The sequence below is a fragment of the Mirounga angustirostris genome, unplaced genomic scaffold (assembly GCF_029215605.1).
Source record: "Mirounga angustirostris isolate CCGP_5_RB_7025 unplaced genomic scaffold, mMirAng1.0.hap1 SCAF_14, whole genome shotgun sequence".
In the NCBI taxonomy this organism is placed as follows: Eukaryota; Metazoa; Chordata; class Mammalia; order Carnivora; family Phocidae; genus Mirounga; species Mirounga angustirostris.
The window spans coordinates 75,592,748-75,612,510 of record NW_026991722.1 but is presented as its reverse complement, the minus strand read 5'-3'; the positions used below and the strand labels follow the sequence as shown (position 1 = coordinate 75,612,510).

Sequence of the window (19,763 nt, the reverse complement as noted above, 5' to 3'; positions counted from 1 at the left end):
ATGGAATCCGATCCTTCCATTTTCCTTTGCCGGAGCCCAGAGCACAATCACCAACAGAGATGTCCACAGGACCCAGGCAGGTGGCACAGGTGAGGACTGAGGCTCATCGCAGCCAAGTGTCCTCTCTAAAAGGGGGGGAGCTGCTGTCACATTGGAAGTGGGGTCCAGTGTGGCCAGATCTTATGGTTTTCAAGAAAAGCCGGTAATTAGGATTTTTAGGTGACACGCCCCCATATTTTAATGGTGGCAGACTAATTTAAAAGCCAGTTTTTTTTTTTTTTTTTTTTTTTTTTTTTATAAAACGTCTTGTAAAACACCTCTGAGGGCCAGCTTGGACCCCCAGTTTGCATCCCCAGCTCCAGAACAAAGCAAGCAGGACACCCAGACATTATTATACAATTCTGTATTGAGCGACGCGTTTACAGAACGTGTTCTTTTTAAAATTTTAAACAAAGTTCATCAATCTCTTATAGAAACGGTTTTGTGGGTTTTTGTTTTGTTTTTACCGTTATAGGACGTGAACCTGACAAAGTTGTTCATGGGTCTGCTAGCTTTAAGTACAACAGGATTTCCGTGTTCAAAAGACTATATGCTAAGTGCTTAATCAAATCCCGTCACACAAAAGCCAGATTTAGTCCTCTAGGATCTGTAGTCTGCGGGTGAGCCTGGATTTCAATGTTGTGTGGGTTTCAACAGTAGAAAGTGGTGTGTTTCCTCACGGTTGTCTTAATTGCGACCGGGCGGTGGTGGCTAAAAGGAGATGTTTCGTTTGTTCCAGATTTGATTACTCTGAAAATTGGTCACTGTTTCCTATTGTCAAAATATAAAAATACCTTCATCTGGATAAAAATGTATACAGTGGAAAACTCTTCAATGCATAGCCTGGGTGTGTGGAAAAGGATGTTTTCCTGCAGGGTTTGTGTTGTTCTTTGTTGATTGTGGAGACTGCAGCCTGGCCTGGGTGCATGAGAGTTGAGATTTCTGGAACAGCCCTCAATTGTCCCCTTCTGGTCACTGGATTTTGCCGGCCTGGTTTCAAAATGCTTGCTGCATCCTTGAAAGCCCTCAGCTACCTCCCCCGGCACTAGACTGGCACCGATTAAGGCCACCTTTTCATCGTCATTCTGGATTCAGCTGGGGAGTCACCAATTCAGCCTTCCCACAGAGAGTTTGAGAAAGGAAAAGAAATAAAAACAGAAGAGAGAGAGTCAAAAACCAATATGGCGGCTCTTCCGTCCAAACTGGGAACTCTCCCACCAGAAACCCTGACGACGAAGATGCTAAAGGAAGGGCTTCTCGGAGTTGGGGGGATTGAGCCTTTGCTCCCCAGAAGGTCGTGTGTTGGAAGGCAGGGGGGCAGACTTAGAGATTGGGATACGGTGGTCATGCTGCGGTGCACTCAACCCTCTCACTTTGTTCTGTGTGGGCTGGGGAGTTGCAGATGCCTTCCAGAAACAGCACCTGGGTCAACTTGAGAGAGAAGATGGCAAGAGAGGGAGCTGGGGTCTCTAAGAAATTGGAGGAATCCACTTTTTGGTGCGGTGTACTCGTGGGATGACCAACGCTGTTATTTTCTTAGAACACAGGAGGGGGAGATGGCGGCCGCGGTCCTGCTCCGGAAAGCCAGTGGGAAACTTCCTGGGCCGTGGCCACGATTCGGGTGGGGGGACGGGGTCGCTCTGGCTCGAGTGCTGCCCTCCAATCCCCTGACCCCTCGCCTGGCTTTCCGAAGGATCCAGAAACACGTCTTGTCTACAGACGGACAGGCTGGGTGTCCAACCTCGGCGGCCCCCGGGTATCTGACGAGCGGGACCAGAAGCAGTTTTGTGCCGTGTCGCGTCTTGGGGGCGATGGCTGGCCGCAGCCCACGGCCCTACAACGCCGTGACAACGGCGCGGGACGTTCTGTGTTATCAAGGTTGCAAAACAGACCACCAGAATGAAACACATCCTCAACGGCGTCGAGGTTTTCATTTAGAGTCTTTTGGACTTGCTCTTTTCAGCACGGTTTCCGGAAGGGCGGTACCAGTGTGCTGTGTCTCATAGACAGATATGGAAAAAACCCCGCAGTTCAAGGGTTATCTAAATTTTGGTCAGTCTTATAGTGTTTTGTGATGGCTTTGAACAATTGTCTTCTTTTAATCTCATCTAGTGGCAAAAACGACACAACTTCAGTGTATACTTCGCAACAGTTGTGACAGCATCCTGATTTTATAACTCTCTGTAATATCAAAACAGCATTGGCTGGGAATAAATTCCAAAGGATCCTTTATTAAAATATCTAAAAGAGGTCTATAAATATTTATTTTTCTAAAAGAGTTTGGAGTTTCCAGGTGAAAATGCGGTGCCACGTCGCTTCCGCCTCCTGCAGAGAGGCCGGGGTGGAGAAGAGGATGCTCCCGGGGGGGGGGGGGGGCAAGGGGTGCCCCAAAGAAGAGGCAGTGGCACTTGGCCCGCCTGCTCACTCACAACGTCATAGAACTAGGATTACAACAAAGAACGTAAACTGCATAACGCTGCTGTCCACATCTGGATGGTTGAGTTCCTTCCTTCCTTCCTTCCCCCACCCCGTCTGGGAGAGTGAGTGAGAGGGGGAGAGCTGGCCCCCTGGGATGCCCCTTGCCCTTGTGCCCCTGCCTTCAGAACTCCCACTCCAGGGCCTCCTCCCGATTGGCAGCCCTCTCCAGCCGGTAGATGATGCTGTTCAGGTTGGCCATTTTCTCGTGTCTCCGCTGCAGGTTGGGGTTCACCTTGGCGCTGGGGTGCAAAGCCCCAGCTGTGTCGGCGATGGGGCTGGCACTCGGCACTTTGGCAGGAGGGGCGCCGGGTGGGGACGGGGAGATGGGGGCTGAGGAGGAGGGGACGGGTGACACAGACATCATGAGGCCCGGCGAGGAGGCAGCCGAGGGTGAGTTCAGGGACACCTCCAGGCTGCAGCGCGAGGACTCTGAGACCGACTTAAAACTTAGAGGGTCCGGGTGGAGCCGCTCCCCACCCTCGTTCTCCTGGGGGGGCTGTAGTGAGGGACAGTCTGGAGTGGTCCCGCCTGGAAGGAGGAGCCCCGGGGCCACTTTAGAGAGTCTGTCGTTACCCGGATGGTCAGGATGCGCCTCTTTGGGGGAACCTTGGCCTTTGTCTGGCTCCCCTGAGTCCTGGAGCTGGTTGCCCGCCTCTTCCTCTGCATCCTCCTCAGTCTGTTCCTGCTTAATCCTCACCTGGGCCTTGTCCTGGGTGGTCGGGGGTGTGATGCTCTCCTCGGAGCCTTCCTGAAGCTCCAGTTCCTTCACGGTAGGCTTCTGGTCCTCAGCCTCAGAGTCGGGGCTCTGCGGGGTAGGGTCTGGGTGGGAGTGGCCTGGTGGTAGGATGCCAGGACCCCCACTGGGGTCAAGGTCTGGTTCATCTTGGGTCCCCTCCACCAACATCTCCCGGCGCATCCGGGACCTGGGGCAGAGATGGTGGTGAGCGAGGGGCGGGACTCAATCCAGACAAGTGGCATTTTGACCCCATCCACTTTCCCAGGGGCCTCCTCACATGCAGCGTCTTAGTAAGTCCTGTCAACAACCTTACTAGTGGGTGCTATTATTATCCTTACTTCACACAGGAGGAAACAAGCCTCACACAGCCACTAAGTAGCGGAGTCAGGGCCTGAACTCAGAATTGTTGGATTCCAAAGTTCATGATCTAGACCTGCGCTGTCCAGTAGAGGAACCACTGGCCACATGTGGCTCCTGAGCACTTAAAATGTGGCTAGTCTGAAAGGAGATGTGTTGTACGGGTTAAAATACACACTGGATCCTGAAGGCTTAATACAAAGAAAAGTAAAAGGTCTCATTGGTAAAGTTTTTATATTGATTACACACCGAAATGGTTACATTAGGCTAAATACACTATACAATTAATTTCGTGTATTTCTGTTTTTTTTTTTTTTTTTTTTAATGTAGCTATTAGAGAATTTTAAATCACATGCGCTTGCATTATGTTTCTTTTGGACAGCACCAGTCTAGAGCATTTCTTGAAGTCAAACCCAGCTCTAGTTTGTGGCAACATCTCTCTGCTTCTTTCCTGTGGGGACTCTTAGACATCAGCCCAGAAGGGGAAACTGAGGTGCGAAGAGGGACTTGTACAGGTCACCACGGCACACAGGGACAGAGCTGGGACCAGAACCTGCACGCCCAGATTCCCGTCCAGAACCCACTCGCTCTCTCTTCACTTCAACTGCTTCCCTGCCATCAGAGGGCAACTCAGTCTTACACACGTTTTAAGCAGGATAAGTCAGGATTGGGACTAACCCCATTCATTATTTTCCTAACAGTAGATGAAGTCCAGAGAAGTCAAATGACTCATTCAAGGTCATAGAACAGAATGGCTTCCTCAGCTACCTGCTGTAGCCCTCTGCCCATTTATATTAATAATAAAGTACAAGTTACTGATATAGAATACTAACAATTATAAGTTACAAACATCACACTAATGGCTGCTTATGTATCAGGCACCAGGCCAAGTGCTTTTTGCAGATTATTTCATTAATTTTTCATAATAACCTTAGGAAAAGGACATTAGTCTCATTCCTATAGATACAGGAGACAAGGCTCAGAGAGGCCCAAGGATTGCTATGATCACAGAGCAAGCAGTTGGGCTGGGAACCCAGTGATCGGGCTACACTCTCTTGCCTCCTGGCTCCCTGTCCAGTTTGGCGATGGGGTCCCATCCCAGTAGCCTGGGCCTGCAAGGACTCGGAGGGGTCATTTGGTTCAGTCTCCAGTCCCTCTACAAAGGTGGCATTAGCCCACCATCCAGGGGACCCCACCTTCACCCTCAGTCTCCTCTAGAAGAGGGAAGAGCTGCTGAGATCAGGAAGAGCCCTAGTGGGTTCCACTGAGGTGAGACTGGAGGAGGGGTTTAGGATGGCTCAGTGTCTGAAGTTCCATCATTAGACTATCCAAACTGTAGAACAAATATAAATATGAGGCTAATAGTCATTCACACATTTTAGTATAAATTAGTCTCCCTCTCTTTTTTAAAGAGTTTTATTTATTTATTTGACAGAAAGAGACACAGCAAGAGCAGGAACACAAGCAGGGGGAGTGGGAGAGGGAGAAGCAGGCTTCCCACGGAGCAGGGAGCCCAATGCGGGGCTTGATCCCAGAACCCTGGGATCATGACCTGAGCCAAAGGCAGATGCTTAATGACTGAGCCACCCAGGCGCCGCTAAAGATTATATTTATTTATTTGAGAGAGAGCGAGCGAGCGAGCACACGAGCAGGGGGAGGAGCAGAGGGAGAGGGAGATAATCTCCAGTAGACACCACTCTGAGTGCAGAGCCTGACTCGGGGCTCAATCCCACAACCCTGAGATTATGACCTGAGCCGAAACCAAGAGTTGGACGCTTAACTGACTGAGCCACCCAGGCACCCCTCCCTGATAATTTATTCTCAAAACATCTTGCAGTTCACCTTTCCCAGAGTTCACTGCAATTTGTAATGATGTATTAATATGAATGCTCATGTAATAGTGACCGTCCCTGCTGGTCTGTAAGAGATACTAAGGGCAAGGACTTTGTCTTGTTCTCTTCAGTACCTTGTGCAGAGTAGGTGCTCAATAAACATTTACAAAATGAAATGATTTTTCTCCTGTAACTCTTTGAGACCAGTTTCTTTCTTTTGGAGTGGAATTCTCTCTGCTCCTCGGTGCAAATTCTTAGTCATCCTTCCAAACCCAGCTCAAATGCCACCTCTTCTGTAAAGTCTTCCCTGGACAGAATTCCCTTTTCCCTCAGCCCCTTATTCCTCCCTTTATAGCAATTAGATTGTAGTAAAATTATCTGGTTCATAATTTTAAGCTCTCTAAGGGCAGGGATGATGCCTTTTTTTTTTTTTTAAGATTTTATTTATTTGAAAGTGAGAGAGAGTGAGAGCGAGAGAGATCACAGAGGGAGAGGGAGAAGCAGAGTCCCTGCTGAGCAGGGAGCCTGATGTGGGGCTCGATCCCAGGACCCTGAGATCATGACCTCAGCCAAAGGCAGACACTTAACTGACTGAACCCCCAGGCACACCAGGATGATGGCTTTGAACCCCTGTATCTCCAGATCCTGGATCACTGTGCATACATTGTAACTATTTGTTGAATGAGTATGTTGGATAAAAATGGAGTGCTCAGTTCCTATGGGGAACGAGAGGGGAGAAGACATCCCCATATTCCCCAGGAAGGGAAGGAGGATGTGAGGATTTAGCGACCTGTGTCGTTTGCTGTTTGGAAGGCCCTGAATCTGAGCCAGATCATAAACAGCAATATTTAACAATATATTTATGCCTGAAGTTTTTTCATTTGATCCTTGATTCAGCATTAGATTCCTTATCTGCCTTATCTGTAAAATAGGGATGAGACCCAGAGAAGTACAGTAACTTGCCCAAGAACACACAGCCAAGGTGGGACTGAACTCAGGTCTTTGGGCTGCCCATGCCTGGGCTTTGGAGAGAGGAGATTTCAAATGTTCCACCTTTCCAGGCTCCTCCTTCCTCTTCTCCCTTCGGGAGTAAGAGACCTTCTCCCTGCCCCTGGAACACGTGGATGGACTCTCTCTGGCACCGCATGGACACCAGAGACCTTTCCTGCTCAGGAAGCTTGGCAGAGGGCGGGTGGAGAGGGGCTCAGAGATGGTCCCTGGAATCCCAGCAAGCCTTCTCCACAGGGCTCTCAGCTGAACTCAGGAAGCCCCTCTGCAGTCTCCTCGGGCACTGCTGAATCCAGTCAATGCCCCCAGCCAGCCCCGGCACTGAACTCCCAGGAAGCCCAGCCACTGTAAGTCGGTGACCCCCAAGACTAGGGACCGGTGAGTGGGAGGCAGCCACAGACATAGGGATCACCCACTCCTCCGGGCAGGTGGAGACTAAGGGGCTGCCAGAGGGTTTCTCTTGGTCTCGGGAGTGGGAGAGGTCAAGAGCCCCAAATCAGGGCTCCCACATGAGGCTCAGTGGGTAGGCAGGGCTCCTCAGTCCTGTGCCCCAAATACCATCCCCTGTCCCTTCAGAGAGGCAGACACAAACTGGGTGAAGTGGTAATTAAGAGAGGTGACTACAGTATCATGACCTAGCCCATGCCATGTGGCCAGTATGTTATGTAAATATGGTAGCCCACTGAATCAGTCCTCAACTCCAGGAAGCAGATCCCACCACAGTCCCCATTCTACAGGTCAGGAGACTCTGACTCAGGGAGGTGAAGTGACGTGCTCAGGGGCTCACAGCTGGAAACGGCGGAGCTGGGATTTATGCCCAGGTTTGCCTAGACTCTGAATCTAAACACCTGGGCCATACGGTCTCCCCACCTCCCAGAGGCCAAGCTAGGCTCCCGCTGGGCCTGGGATGGGGCAGGGGTCCGGCCGCCCCGGCACCATACCTGTAGTTGTGGAACCAGTTGATGACGGTGTTGGTCTTGAGGTTGAGCTGGAAGGAGAGGAGTTCGATGGTCTGCTGGGAGGGGTAGGGCTCCAGCTGGTAGGCCTTCCTCAGCGCCTCCTTCTCCTCGGGCGCCAGCACCACTCGCGGCTTCTTGATTTGCAGGAGGCTCAGGTCCTGGGGCTGCAGGCAGGGGCTGGGGCACTCCGAGCGGGTGGCTGGGGACTCGCTGTCTGAGCTGGTGCCGATGAGGCCGTACCTGCGCTTGAGGTAGGCTGGGGCAGGCGGGAGAAGGAGGCACTGAGGGGGTGCAGACCAGAGGCCGGATCATGCCCTAGTGGCGGCCGGAGCAGAGGGTGGGGGCAGCTCTGGCCGGTGCCTCACACTCTGGGGCCCACTGCCAGTCTCATCCTTTCCTCCCTCCTTGCTCCTGCTTCCACATCCTCCCAAATCCTCCGCTGAGACGCCTGTCTGCCCACACCTGCCTCTGAAGTCTGGTCATTAGCACCCAGGTGTCAAGTATGCAGAGAGCTTAGCTGGGTGCTCAGAGATAGGAGATGCTCAACACCGGGTGCTATGCTATGCTGTAGTCTCTTGGTTGACAGAAGTGTCTCTGAATTTCACTACAGTCTTGGGGGGCGAGCGCAGGACATTCATTTAAATGATCCCCGTAATTGCATAAGGCATCTCAACCCCAAATCACCAAAATGTGGGGAAAGGAAGCCCGCTTCAGAATGGAGGATGTAATTTTATCCTCACAGCAATGCCCTGAGACTCTTCAGATAAAGGAGAATGAGGCACAAAGAGAGGGAGCGACTTGCCCAAGGTCACAGAGCCAGGAAGTGGCGGGCCAAGTTCTCAAGTGCAGAGTTGTCTGAGGCCAACAGATAGTGGGCCCTTCACAGCCTGGCTTGGCCCTGGGCCCTGAGCGGGAACTGCCTTGGTGCCCTGAGTGACAGCTTTTCAGTTCCTTGTATCTCCTCTCCCAGCCTTGACCTTTTCTAGACTCCCTTCGTCACAGCACGAGATTGGGCGGGCACACAGCAGGTGCTCAATGCCGGCTCAGTTTTTCAGGGCTATAATACTGGATGACGGAAGAATCTGAGATCTCCTTGCCCACCCCCAGGAGGGAGAATTCCTGTCTGCTGGGCCACTTTTGTGCTTTGTTGTGTAGAGTCTGGGTTACAGGCAAAGGGGGATCAGAGAGAGCACTCTGGGGTATGTGCAGTTGGGGCTGACAAAAGACTTTGAGGCAGCTATGGGTGTATGGAAGGACGCTGAGAGAGGTGGGGTATTGGGGTTTTCGTGGGAGAAACAGTAAATGGTTTAGTTGCTTTCAGTTATGCGCTGGGGGATTGCCGTGCTCTGCAGGCCCACACCGGGCTGAGATGGGGCCTTGGGGCCCTGGCTTTCTTTGGGTTACAACTAGATGTGGTTGCGACGGAAAAACCTGGAGCCACGCCCAGAACACCTGGCGCTCACCTTTCTTCTCCAGCTTCTTCATGTCCCTCAGCTTCTCCACATTCTGGGGGTCGTTGAGCCACAGCTGCATGCGCACAAAGGGCTCCCGTCCCTTTAGGCTCAGCTTATGCCAAGGTTTGGGGCGGGACAGCAGGTCAGACACGGAGCCCTGTGTCAGCCCCAGGATGCTCTCCCCGAACAGCCTCTGCCCTAGGGACAGGGGAGGGCAACCTGTTACCCTAGGCTGGGCCGAGTGCGCCCAGGAGAGACAAGAAAAAGGAGAACCTGGGACGTTTCCACTAACTCAGAGGGAAGCACCATACACATGCGGGAGGGAACCCACACCCAGGGGGTATCTGGAAGGGACTTTTCTGCAAAATAGGAGGTTGAGGGTAGGGGAACCAACAGCTACCAACAAAAATGCTTTCACAATTTAGATTTCCTTCACTCCTAGGAGATCCCCGAGCAGGTCTGAACACTTTGTGTGTACAAATTAGTGTCACCTCGTTAGTAAGTAATTTGACACATTGTATCAAAATTTCAATGTGCGTATTCTCTGATCCTGCAATTCCCTCCAGTCGTACTTGCTCAAAGGCCCAAAGACCACCATACTGACGTGGTTTCAGAGGCAGAAGGAAATTGGAAACAAACAAAATGCCCATCAAGTGGGTCAAAAATGTGGGGCATCCCTGGTCTGCAACACTTGGCAACAGGGAAGAAGACTGCAGGTGTTCTGATCATTCTAATGTGGAAGGGTGTCTACAAAACAGGGTTCACTTTTAAAAAGCCAGTTATAGGATAGTATATATGCAAATTCATCTACATAGAAAAAAATAAATCAGGTATACATATATTCTTGTATGTTTTTAGGAAGTACCAAAGATATATAAAAACTGTGGAGTATGATTGGGGGCTTAGGGGACTTTTACTTTTTAGTTTTTTCCTGTACTGCTTGATATTTTAAAATAAGGAACATGTCTTATTTTTATAATAGAAACTGCAGTGAAGAATTCGGGGTCTGTGTGCATCCCTCTGGGAGAGGGGCATGATTGGCAGTGGAGATTCAGAGGAGTTTGTGATCCATAGAGTGAAAGAGAACAGGTTTCTCCTCTGTGTCCCCTGAGGACAGGGGTTCAGCCCCGTGTCAGGATGTGCTAGAGTTTCACTGTCGCTATGGGCTGAGGATTTCAGGTTACATCAGACCTGCACTCATCCCCCGTTTGTCCTACTCTAGGGACCCAGGTCAGAGTCAGATGCCTCCCAGAGGGTCCTGGATGCCTCTGGGCTGACTGGCCCCTGCAGGCTGGACCCTGGGCCCTAGGATCTCACTGTGGGCACTCTGCTCAAGGCAAGTAAGAGCCAAACAGGGTAGGAGGCAGCATCCCTGATTCCCGCCACCCTGTACCTAGGTTGTTGTCCGTGAGGACCTCTTTGACTCTCTTGGTGATGGAGTATGTGTCCAGCTCGGGGGACATGGCCACAATCTCCTGGATGCCCCCTGTGGTCTGGCTGCCTGAGTACATCTTCCCCCCCAGCGAGGAGCTGGAGCGTCCCTCCGGCTGCTGGTTCTCCTTGCTGCCCTCCAGTGCCAGGATCAAGGGCTCCTGGGAGCTCCTCTCCGGGTCTGTGGGGCTAGGCGGTGGGGACGGTGAGGACCTCGGTTCCGTGGGACTGGCTGTGGGCACAGAGAGACAGAGAAGGCAGTTACTGCCATTTGGAACAGACACACATGGTTTGGGTGTTTGTTGGAGCCAAGTGCTGGCAACAGCCCATTTTGTAACCACCATAGTAGTATCTTAGGCAGGGACCATCCTGGATGCAAAAACTATCAGATGAAAGTTTGATCAAGAATAGGGTAGGGGCGCCTGGGTGGCTCAGTCGTTAAGCGTCTGCCTTCGGCTCAGGTCATGGTCCCAGGGTCCTGGGATCGAGCCCCGCATCGGGCTCCCTGCTCCGCGGGAAGCCTGCTTCTCCCTCTCCCACTCCCCCTGCTTGTGTTCCCTCTCTCGCTGTATCTCTCTCTGTCAAATAAATAAAATCTTAAAAAAAAAAAAAAAAGAATAGGGTATTTACATGGTCTCAAAGTATCTCCCTATAAGATACTTACTAATGACAAAGGGAAAAACAGTAGCTCTACAGTATACAGCTACTTGGCAGACATCATCTTAACCAAAGGACCAAAGGTAACATCACCAATGAAAGGACAAATCAACAACTGGTTCCTCCTGCTGCAACGTACTGAGGACACAGCTTCACTTCACTTCTGGATATTCCTGCCCCAAGTGCATGGCCTGAACCTAATCACAAGGAGGCAGCAGACAAAGCCGGATTGAGGCTGTCTATAGAATTACTGGCTTCTGGTCTTCAAAAATATCAAAATTGAAAAACAAACAGATGCAGAAGACTGTTCAAATTGGGAGACTAAAGAGACATGACTACAAAATTCAAGTGTTCCTGACTCTGATCCTGGACAGGGAGAAACAAAATTTTATAAAGGATGGGGCGGGTGCCTGGCTGGCTCAGTCTGTGGAGTCTCTTGATCTTGGGGTTGTGAGTTCAAGCCCCACATTGGGCATAGAGTTTACTTAAAAAAAATTATATAAAGGATATTATTGGGACAACCAAAGAAGCCTGAATATAGATAGTGGGCTACATCAATGGTATTGTATCATTATCAGGTTTCTCATTCTTGGGAAATGCTTGTTGAAGCGTTTAGGGGTAAAGGGACATGATATGAACTAGTATCTCCAATGGTCAGGAGAGAAAGGCACCAACATGGCAAAATTAGCAACTGGTGAGTCTGTGTGTCGGGTACAGGGAGCCTGTTGTTCTATTGTTTCAACTCTTCAATTAATTAGAAATTACTTCAAAAATGAAAAGTTCCAAAAAGTAAGTTGGTAACCCTCTATAAACCCAACCACCAGAGATTAACTAAATAAAATATGGTGATTTCCTGAAGCAATGAAAAATAACGTAATGAAAAGACGTCCACGTAAGATGAGTCAGTTCTGGGGAATCTAACGTCCAGTGTGGTGACTATGGTGAACGATTCGGCATTATATACTTGACACTTCCTATGACAGTAGAACTTCACTATTCCCAACAGAACAACAAAATGGTAATTATGTGAGGCGAAGGATGCGTTAGCTAGTCTTACTGTGGTAAACATTTTGCAATATATACGCCTATGAAATCATCACGCTGTATACTTTAAACTTACACAATGTTACTATGTCAAGTGTATCTCAATAAAGCTGAAAAAAGAAAAAGATGTCCACGGTACATTGGCATATTTAACAAGTGAGTTTATAAGCCACGGTTTTCATTTGTCAAAGGCCACTGGGAAGGCACGTTGGGTGGGACGACCTTGCCAGACCCCCAGTCCCTGAATCTGTTAAATGGCCCCGCGGAGCATGTGGCACTATGCCTACGGCAGCCCTCCTCCGAGCGGTGCCCTCAAGAGGACTCCATGAGACAATGCAGGTCACCTCCTGGGGAGTCAGCCTCCCACCGGGCTTTCAGGCATGAGCTGAGCCTCCCGACTATCCCGGGCCGGGGGGGGGGGTGCCTGAGGAGATGCCCTTAAAGGGGTGGGGACCATGGTGGAGGGTTGAGGAATCCCAGTGCTGGTGCGCATGGTACCTTCCAGCAAATTAGAAACAGGTTCCTCTTCTTCAAGACATTTGGCTGCTGCCTGCTAGAAATCTGTTAAGTATAAAAATGTATGATGGCTAGGAAGTGAAAAGAGCCCCCCAACCATCCTGCAGTGGTTTGATTCCAGAAAGAATATCCTGAGCCTCTGCTCTGGATGGATTTTTCCTTCCCTGTGGAAAGCAAGTGGATCACTATGTTCCAGAACCTTAAATGGCTCCCTATTGACCCTTGCACAAGAAATGTGTTCTCCTTGTCCTAGTGCTTAAGGCTCTGGACTCTCTTGTAGGAACTCCATCCCACAGACCTGGAGCTACTCTCACAGCCCAATCATCCCCTCCCCCCACAACCTTCTAGGCTCTTCTAAGCCCCTATGCCTTTGCCATCTTGAAGGCCTTCTCCCTAACCTTGAACTCCTATGTATCCTTCAAGACCCAATCCCAAACATCCCTTCCCTGAGGTGCACACCTTTAAGGTATAATAGCACTTTGACTACATTGTTGCACTTCACTACAATTTCCTTCTTGTGCCAGATCTCACCCTTACCAGATGACAATGACAACGACGAAGATGATGATGATAATTAATAAAACTTCCTTTTACTGGGCCCTTATTACATGCCCAGAATAATGCTATGTGATCTCAAGTGACCTTTATACCATCTCTAGGAGGTAGCTACCATGTCATCCCATTTAATAGAGGAGGAAACTGAGGCTCAGCGCTATTAGGCAATGTGTCCAAGGTCACACAGGGACTAGTAGTGGCAAGCTGAGGCCTGCTTATATCCGACACTGTCCTCTTATCCACTGTAAGTCCCTGGCAGGCCGGGAACACACGTTAATCATGGGTGAGTTCTAAAGCCTGGGGAGGAAGGAGGAAAGAGGTGCTGGGCAGAAGTCTGTTGAGTGAGTAAATTTTGGCCAGGACCCCTGTGTTCCCTTGCAAGGTGCAAAGTGAAGCCTCAAAGTTCTGAGCAATGACACTACAGCCTCATGGAGCTGGCAGCCCACATCTGGCATTACGAAGACACTAGTGTTCCCCCCGCCCCCAAATCGGGCTCATTCAGGTGGCATCCGTGAGATGCTGGAGCTGACACGTCCCTTGTCACTGTCACCAACAGAGACACAGAGCTGGTGGGGAAGTGCCAGCCTGGGAAAGCAAGAGGCTGTTTCGAGAGTCCATCCATCCCTGGCATGGCTCAGGCATGGGCTCAGCTGGAGGAGAATCGAGGGTCTTCAAAGGCATCTGCCTCTTGGAACACTGCATCCCCTCCTAAAGGGCCAGATTTCCAACTAGAGAGGGAGCGGGATGAGGAGATGGAGGGAGACCCAGATGATGAGGCTGAAATCAGCCAGCCCCCAGGCAGAACACCGGCCTTTTCTGACTACTCAGACTTCAAGGACCACATCTGACAAAATTATTGAAAGATTCAGAAATCAACTCTATCAGGAGGAACACACTAATTATAAAGGGCCGGGAGGTTGAACACGAACAGTCAGGTTGGCTGGGGCTTGAGCAAGGGCATTGGAAAGGGATGTTGGCAGGTCAGAGCGGGGACAGCAGGGTGACCACCTGGTCTGTTTGCCCAGGACTTTGCTGGTTGTAGTACAGAAAGTCCTGTGTCCTGGGCAAACAGGACAGTTGGTCATGATGGAGAGAGACAGTGAGGGAGAGATGGAAGGAGAGAGATGAAGCGACAGGGGGACACAGGGTAGGGACAGGCGCAGAGTGGGAGAGAGGAACAGGGAAAGAAGGAGATGGGGGGAGAGACTGGGACAAAGAGACACAGAGGAAAAAGGCAGCAAGAAAGACAAGGGAGGGGGAGAGAAAGGACAACGATGGTGGGAGAGACTCAGTGGGGGAAAGTCAGAGACCACGTGGGGGGAGCTAGAGAATTCTGAGAAGCAAGCCTCAGACACAAGGGGCTGCAGTATCCATTTAGACCACTGTGCACAGAGCTGAAGAGCCTGTTATTTGACCTAGGCTCTGTTGGTGGGCAGCTGGGGGGGGGGCATGCTTCGGAAGCCTCCCCTGGCATCCGGCTCACCCCCAACTCCCCGGGCCATGGACAACACGGGGGCTGGAACAGGTCCGTACTCAACCCCCTGGTCCACAAGGCGTCCACGCTCACTGGCCTCACTCCCTTCCTAATCTGAGAAGGATCCTTCCTCCTAGCCTTTGCTTGTGCTGTTCTTCCACCAGGAACGCCATTCTTGACTGTCTTAGCATAACCCTATCCTTACACTACAAAGACATTTTTAAAAACCAAAACAATTCGACCTGGGGGAAATACAAATCAGAACTACAATGAGATGCCAACTCACACCCATGGGGACAGCTTCAAACACAGAGAACAGCAGGTGTCGGTGAGGATGTACAGAAATAGGACCCCCTCCCCCCACACTGCTGCCCAGGCTGTGAAAGGGTGCAGTCACTACGGAAAACAGTTTGGAAGCTCCTCAGTAAGTTACAGAATGATCATCCGACCCAGCAGTTCCACTCTGAGGTATATATCCAAAGGCATCAAAAACAGGTGTTCAGGGCGCCTGGGTGGCTCAGTCGGTTAAGCGACTGCCTTCGGCTCAGGTCATGATCCTGGAGTCCCGGGATCGAGTCCCGCATCGGGCTCCCCGCTCAGCGGGGAGTCTGCTTCTCCCTCTGACCCTCCCCCCCTCATGTGCTCTCTCTCTCATTCTCTCTCAAATAAATAAATAAAATCTTTAAAAAAAAACAACAGGTGTTCAAAAACATGTACATAAATGTTCACAGCAGCATTATTCACAATCGCCAAAAGGCAGTCAGTCTATCTGTACATGGAAATATTATTCGGCCATAAACAGGAATGAAGTACTGAGACAGGCTACAACATGGATGAGCCTTGGAAACATGATGCTCAGTGAAAGAAGCCAGACACAAAAGGCCATGTAACGTATGAATGTCCAGAAGAGGCAAATCCACACAGGCAGGAAGCAGACTGGTGGTTACAGGGCCTGGGGGAGGGGTGAGTGGGCATGACTGATTAATGCGCACAGGGTCCCTTTTGGGGTGAGAAGAACGTCCTGGGGTGAGAGAGAGCTGGGGGTTGCACAAAGTTTTGAATGTACTAAATGCCACTGAATCGTACACTTTAAAAATGGTTCAAATGGTAAATGATGAGTTTTACAACAATAAACAGATTAATTACAACACAACACAAGGATGGGAACTCTTTCACAGCTATGGGCTCTGGGGTAGGCACTCCCAGGGACCCTAATGGCTAAAAGCCCTGCGTTCTAATCCTGGCTCTGCTACTAACTGGCCAGTGACCTTGGGCACATCACTGTGCTACTCAGACCCTCCATTTCTTCTTCTGAAAGGTGCGAATGACAAATGGTCCCTCTGGTCAAGCCTGATGTGAGGATTAAAGATGAAGGTACTGTAAGTGCTCAGCCTGGTGTGTGACAAATGTCGTTAGAACGGCTGCATTGGTCCTTACACCTGCCTGATGGAGCAGGATTTTTCAATTAAAATTTTTGATTATAAAATATTTCAAAGTATAGAAATATACTGAAAAGAAAACGTAAATCTTCCTTCCCTTCCCTGGGTCCATGCCCTTAATAGATGTTAACGCTCCCTTATTTGCTTCAAATCTCTCTGTTTTAAAGACAAAAAGCAGGGCACCTGGGTGGCTCAGTTGGTTAAGCGACTGCCTTCGGCTCAGGTCATGATCCTGGAGTCCCAGGATCGAGTTCTGCATCGGGCTCCTTGCTCAGCAGGGAATCTGCTTCTCCCTCTGACCCTCCCCGCTCTCATGCTCTCTCTCTCTATCTCATTCTCTCTCAAAAAAAAAAAAAAAAAAAATCTTAAAGACAAAAAGCAACAGAAACAGCCAGAGCCCTCCCCTCCCCCATGGAACCCCTCTTCCCGGGCTGGTGAGTGGTGGCTCTTTTTGACTTTTTTTTTTTTTTTTTTAAGTAAGCTCTATGCCCCACATGGGGCTTGAACTCACAACCCTGAGATCGAGAGTCACATGCTCTACCGATTGAGCCAGCCAGGCGCCCCTCTTTTTGACATTTTAAGCACAGGCTTGTAGCCAATGCTGCAACAATGTGCTGTCTTGTCTTGTGGGCATGAACTTCTAAAATAAACACCATCACCTGGGATGCTTTTGCTGTCTGACATTATGTTTCTGGTAGTATTCTTGTTCATACTTGCACCTTACCTGGACTCCGACTGACCTGCCCACTGGTCGCTGTGGGGGAGGGAACGTGGGCTTCCTAGAGTCCCTCCCTGGATTCCGTCCTTCCACCTCTGCTCTGTGACTTTGGGTAACTCTCTGAGCCTCAGTTTCCTCACCCAGCCAACGTTCAGACCCCACCCTGCCTGTGCATCACTGATGGATGGATAACAGCCCAAATCTCTGTGCTAAGGCTTCTGAGGCTGCGTGTTGCATCACTGGGAAAGAGGTCAGTCAGCGACTCCGGTCAGGGGATGGGGTGTTGTGGCTCCGGCCGCAAGCAAAGTATTTTCTCCACTTGCTCTAGGAACCCTGGCGCCACCTAGAGTCTAAAACCACCAACAGAGGGCATTCTGGTTGAAGGAAGGATGAAAGGTGGAACAGGGAAATGGCAGCTGGGAATGGCAGTTCTGGGGGGCTGGCAGCATCCTACGGGAGGGCCCCGACCACACTCACCCTGGGAGGCGCTGGGCTGCTGGCTGATGGCCTGGCCAAGCTGGTCCGAGAGCCACAGCTGCATGCGGATGAAGGGCTCTCGCCCCTTCTGCGTCAGCTTGCTCCAGGGCTTCGGCCGGGACAGCATGTCGCTCACACTGCCCTGGGACAGGCCCAGCACCTGGGGATGGGCGGAGCAGGAAGGGTAGGGAGGCAGGCTCCTGGGCCATTCCCTGGCCTCCCCTCCCTCCCTCTCCGCGAGATCCGTAGGGACCAGTGTTCATTCGGATTCTCTGGGAGACCAGGGCTGCCTTGATTTGTTCATTTCCCAGGTGCCTGCTGTGTGCCTGGGCCATGCCCCCCATCGGCAATGCCCTTCCAGATATCCCTACGTGTAGGAATCCTTCCTGACTTCAAGAGCCCTCAAATGCCCCCTCCTCCAGGAAGTCTTCCAGTGTCTTCCACTTAGGTCACTCCTATCTCTCAGCTCACCTGACCCTTTGCCTGTTCCTCTGCTATGCGCAGAGGTCCTGTTAAAAACTACTTAGCCACTGGTAGTGCAGGGCACCCCTGGCTGGGCTGAGCCTTAACCCTTTAGTGGGTGGACCACTGAGAGGGATGGAGGGTTCTGGAGGAGGGGAGGTAAGTAGCTATTCCTAACCAGAACACAAGCATTTCACTGCTTGAACATCCACAGGACTGAATGTCAGCCCTGCCTATGGCACCCTTCCCCCAGGACCCCGGGACAGGTGGATGCAGGAGAAAGGGTTTGGGGTCATGCAGACCTGGGTTTGAATCCTGCTTTTGCCTTGTTTCTGTTCATACACACAACCTCTCTTTCCAGACCATAAACGCTGGGGGCTGGGTCCTCAGGTGGTCCTCCCTCCCCAGGTCCCATGGGCCCCACGGCCCCCTGAGATTCTTGGGGGTGGGCCCCACTATTTTCACCTTCTCCCCAAAGATCCTCTGGCAGATTCCATTCTTGGCTAACTTCTCCTTGACCTGGCGTGTCAGCTCCAGGGTGTCCACCTCCCGGTACATGTAAAGCTCGTACTGCTCGGGGGTCAGGGGCGGCACGGTGGGCTTCAGCGTGCGGGGCACGTACGCAGGGTAGTAGGCCAGCCGCCCACCGCTGCCGGCCTCAGGGACGCCCCCTTCAGACTTCAGCTCGCCCAGCCTGGGGGCCTCGTCCTCGCCCCCTGCCGCCTCATCCTCAGGGGCTGCGGGGGCCTCATCCCCACGGGGCCAGGCCCTCCCGTTGGGCTGTCCGGAGTAGCTGGAGGAGGAGGAGGAGAGGGAGGGCGAGACGGAGGCATAGGGGCGGCTGAGCAGGCCGCGGTCCGAGGCCCAGTGGTGGTCAAAGTAGCCAGCGTCTCCGATCTCCGACTTGACCTTCCGGATGATGCTCTGCACGAAGGCTGCGGGGGACAGGACCGTGAGGGACGTCTGTGTGGTGCTGCTGCTGGTGGCCCCGCCACTGCTGTCCTCCTGCTTGACGTAGGTCGGGGCCCCGGTCTGGCTCACGGCAGCCAGCGACGGCCGCTCTGGGGGCGAGGGAGGCACTGAGCGGCCCCGGGGGCCTGCCTCCATCTCCAGCAGCGCCTGCTGTTGCGCCTGCATCTCGCGGCGTGCTTGCTCCAGAATGTTCTTGATGGCATCTTCCGAGGTGCTGGCGGGGGCTGCGCCGTTGGTGATGCTGAGTGGGGCCGTTGCGTTCTTGGACTCACCTATCGGGAGGGTGACAGGGTGGCCAGAGGCCCAGGGTCAGGGCATGGTTTGAAGGGCAAAGATGTTCCCAGCATCAGTATAAGCATGCTTTGGAGATACTGTGAAGATACTGCAATAAAGCCAGCCAGGTAAATGAATTTAATCTCCCTGCCAAAGGCAACCACATGAAATATCCTCACATATTGCCTTCTGGCCTGCTTTCTAACCGCATGCATGGGGTGATCATCCTTGATGTGGGAGGGTAGCCTGGTCCGTGCCCACTTAGTATCAACATGAGTATTTTTTTCTCATGGTTAAAAGTTCTACCTTTGATGGCTGCCTATGCCACTTGAAGGGATATTCTCTGCTTTATTTGCCCGATTCCCCCAATGCTGGACGCTTAGGTTGTTTCTAGTTTGTCACTGTTGTGAACAATGATAAAGGATATAAGTCTTTGTCCCCATCCTGGATATTTCCCTCAATTCTGAGAGTAGAACTCTCGAGTTAGCCGTCAGCCATATTCATTTCCTCCCCGGGGGTCTGCTGGTTGCTCTCTGCGTAGCACTCACTCTTGTCAGGGGCATGGGGCAAGAACCCAGGCGTTTTTTTCTCTTGCTACCTCTTCACAGACCCTGAATGGAAAGCTCCCTGGCTGGTCCACTCTGCTATGATGTTGCCTTTTGTCTTATTATTATTATGTTTTTAGAGACAGAGAGTGTGCATGGGGGGGAGGGGCAAAGGGAGAGGGAATCTTAAGCAGGCTCCACGCCCAGCATGGAGCCTGACTCGAGGCTCCATCTCACTACCCTGAGATTATGACCTGAGCCCGAAATTAAGAGTTGGACGCTTTATCAGCTGAGCCACCCAGGTGCCCCTGATGTTGTCTTTTTAATTTCTCTGCTA

The 19,763-nt window shown here is 51.4% G+C and overlaps 1 protein-coding gene across 3 annotated transcripts in view; it reads right to left on the bottom strand.

Moving 5' to 3' along the window:
- Positions 1-332: 332 nt before the first annotated feature.
- Positions 333-19,763, bottom strand: part of CUX2 (cut like homeobox 2) — a 230,383-nt gene continuing 210,952 nt past the window's right edge. For 2 of the 3 annotated variants that reach the window (XM_064578366.1, XM_064578368.1), the window contains 6 exons: positions 18,102-18,880; positions 17,175-17,334; positions 10,257-10,526; positions 8,873-9,061; positions 7,392-7,665; positions 333-3,440 (listed from right to left, as the gene is read on the bottom strand). In XM_064578366.1, coding sequence (XP_064434436.1) covers positions 2,639-3,440; positions 7,392-7,665; positions 8,873-9,061; positions 10,257-10,526; positions 17,175-17,334; positions 18,102-18,880 — 2,474 coding nt within the window. In that variant the 3' untranslated portion in view covers positions 333-2,638. The remainder of the gene's footprint in view (positions 3,441-7,391; positions 7,666-8,872; positions 9,062-10,256; positions 10,527-17,174; positions 17,335-18,101; positions 18,881-19,763) is intronic. The other variant, XM_064578367.1, reaches the window with a different exon arrangement.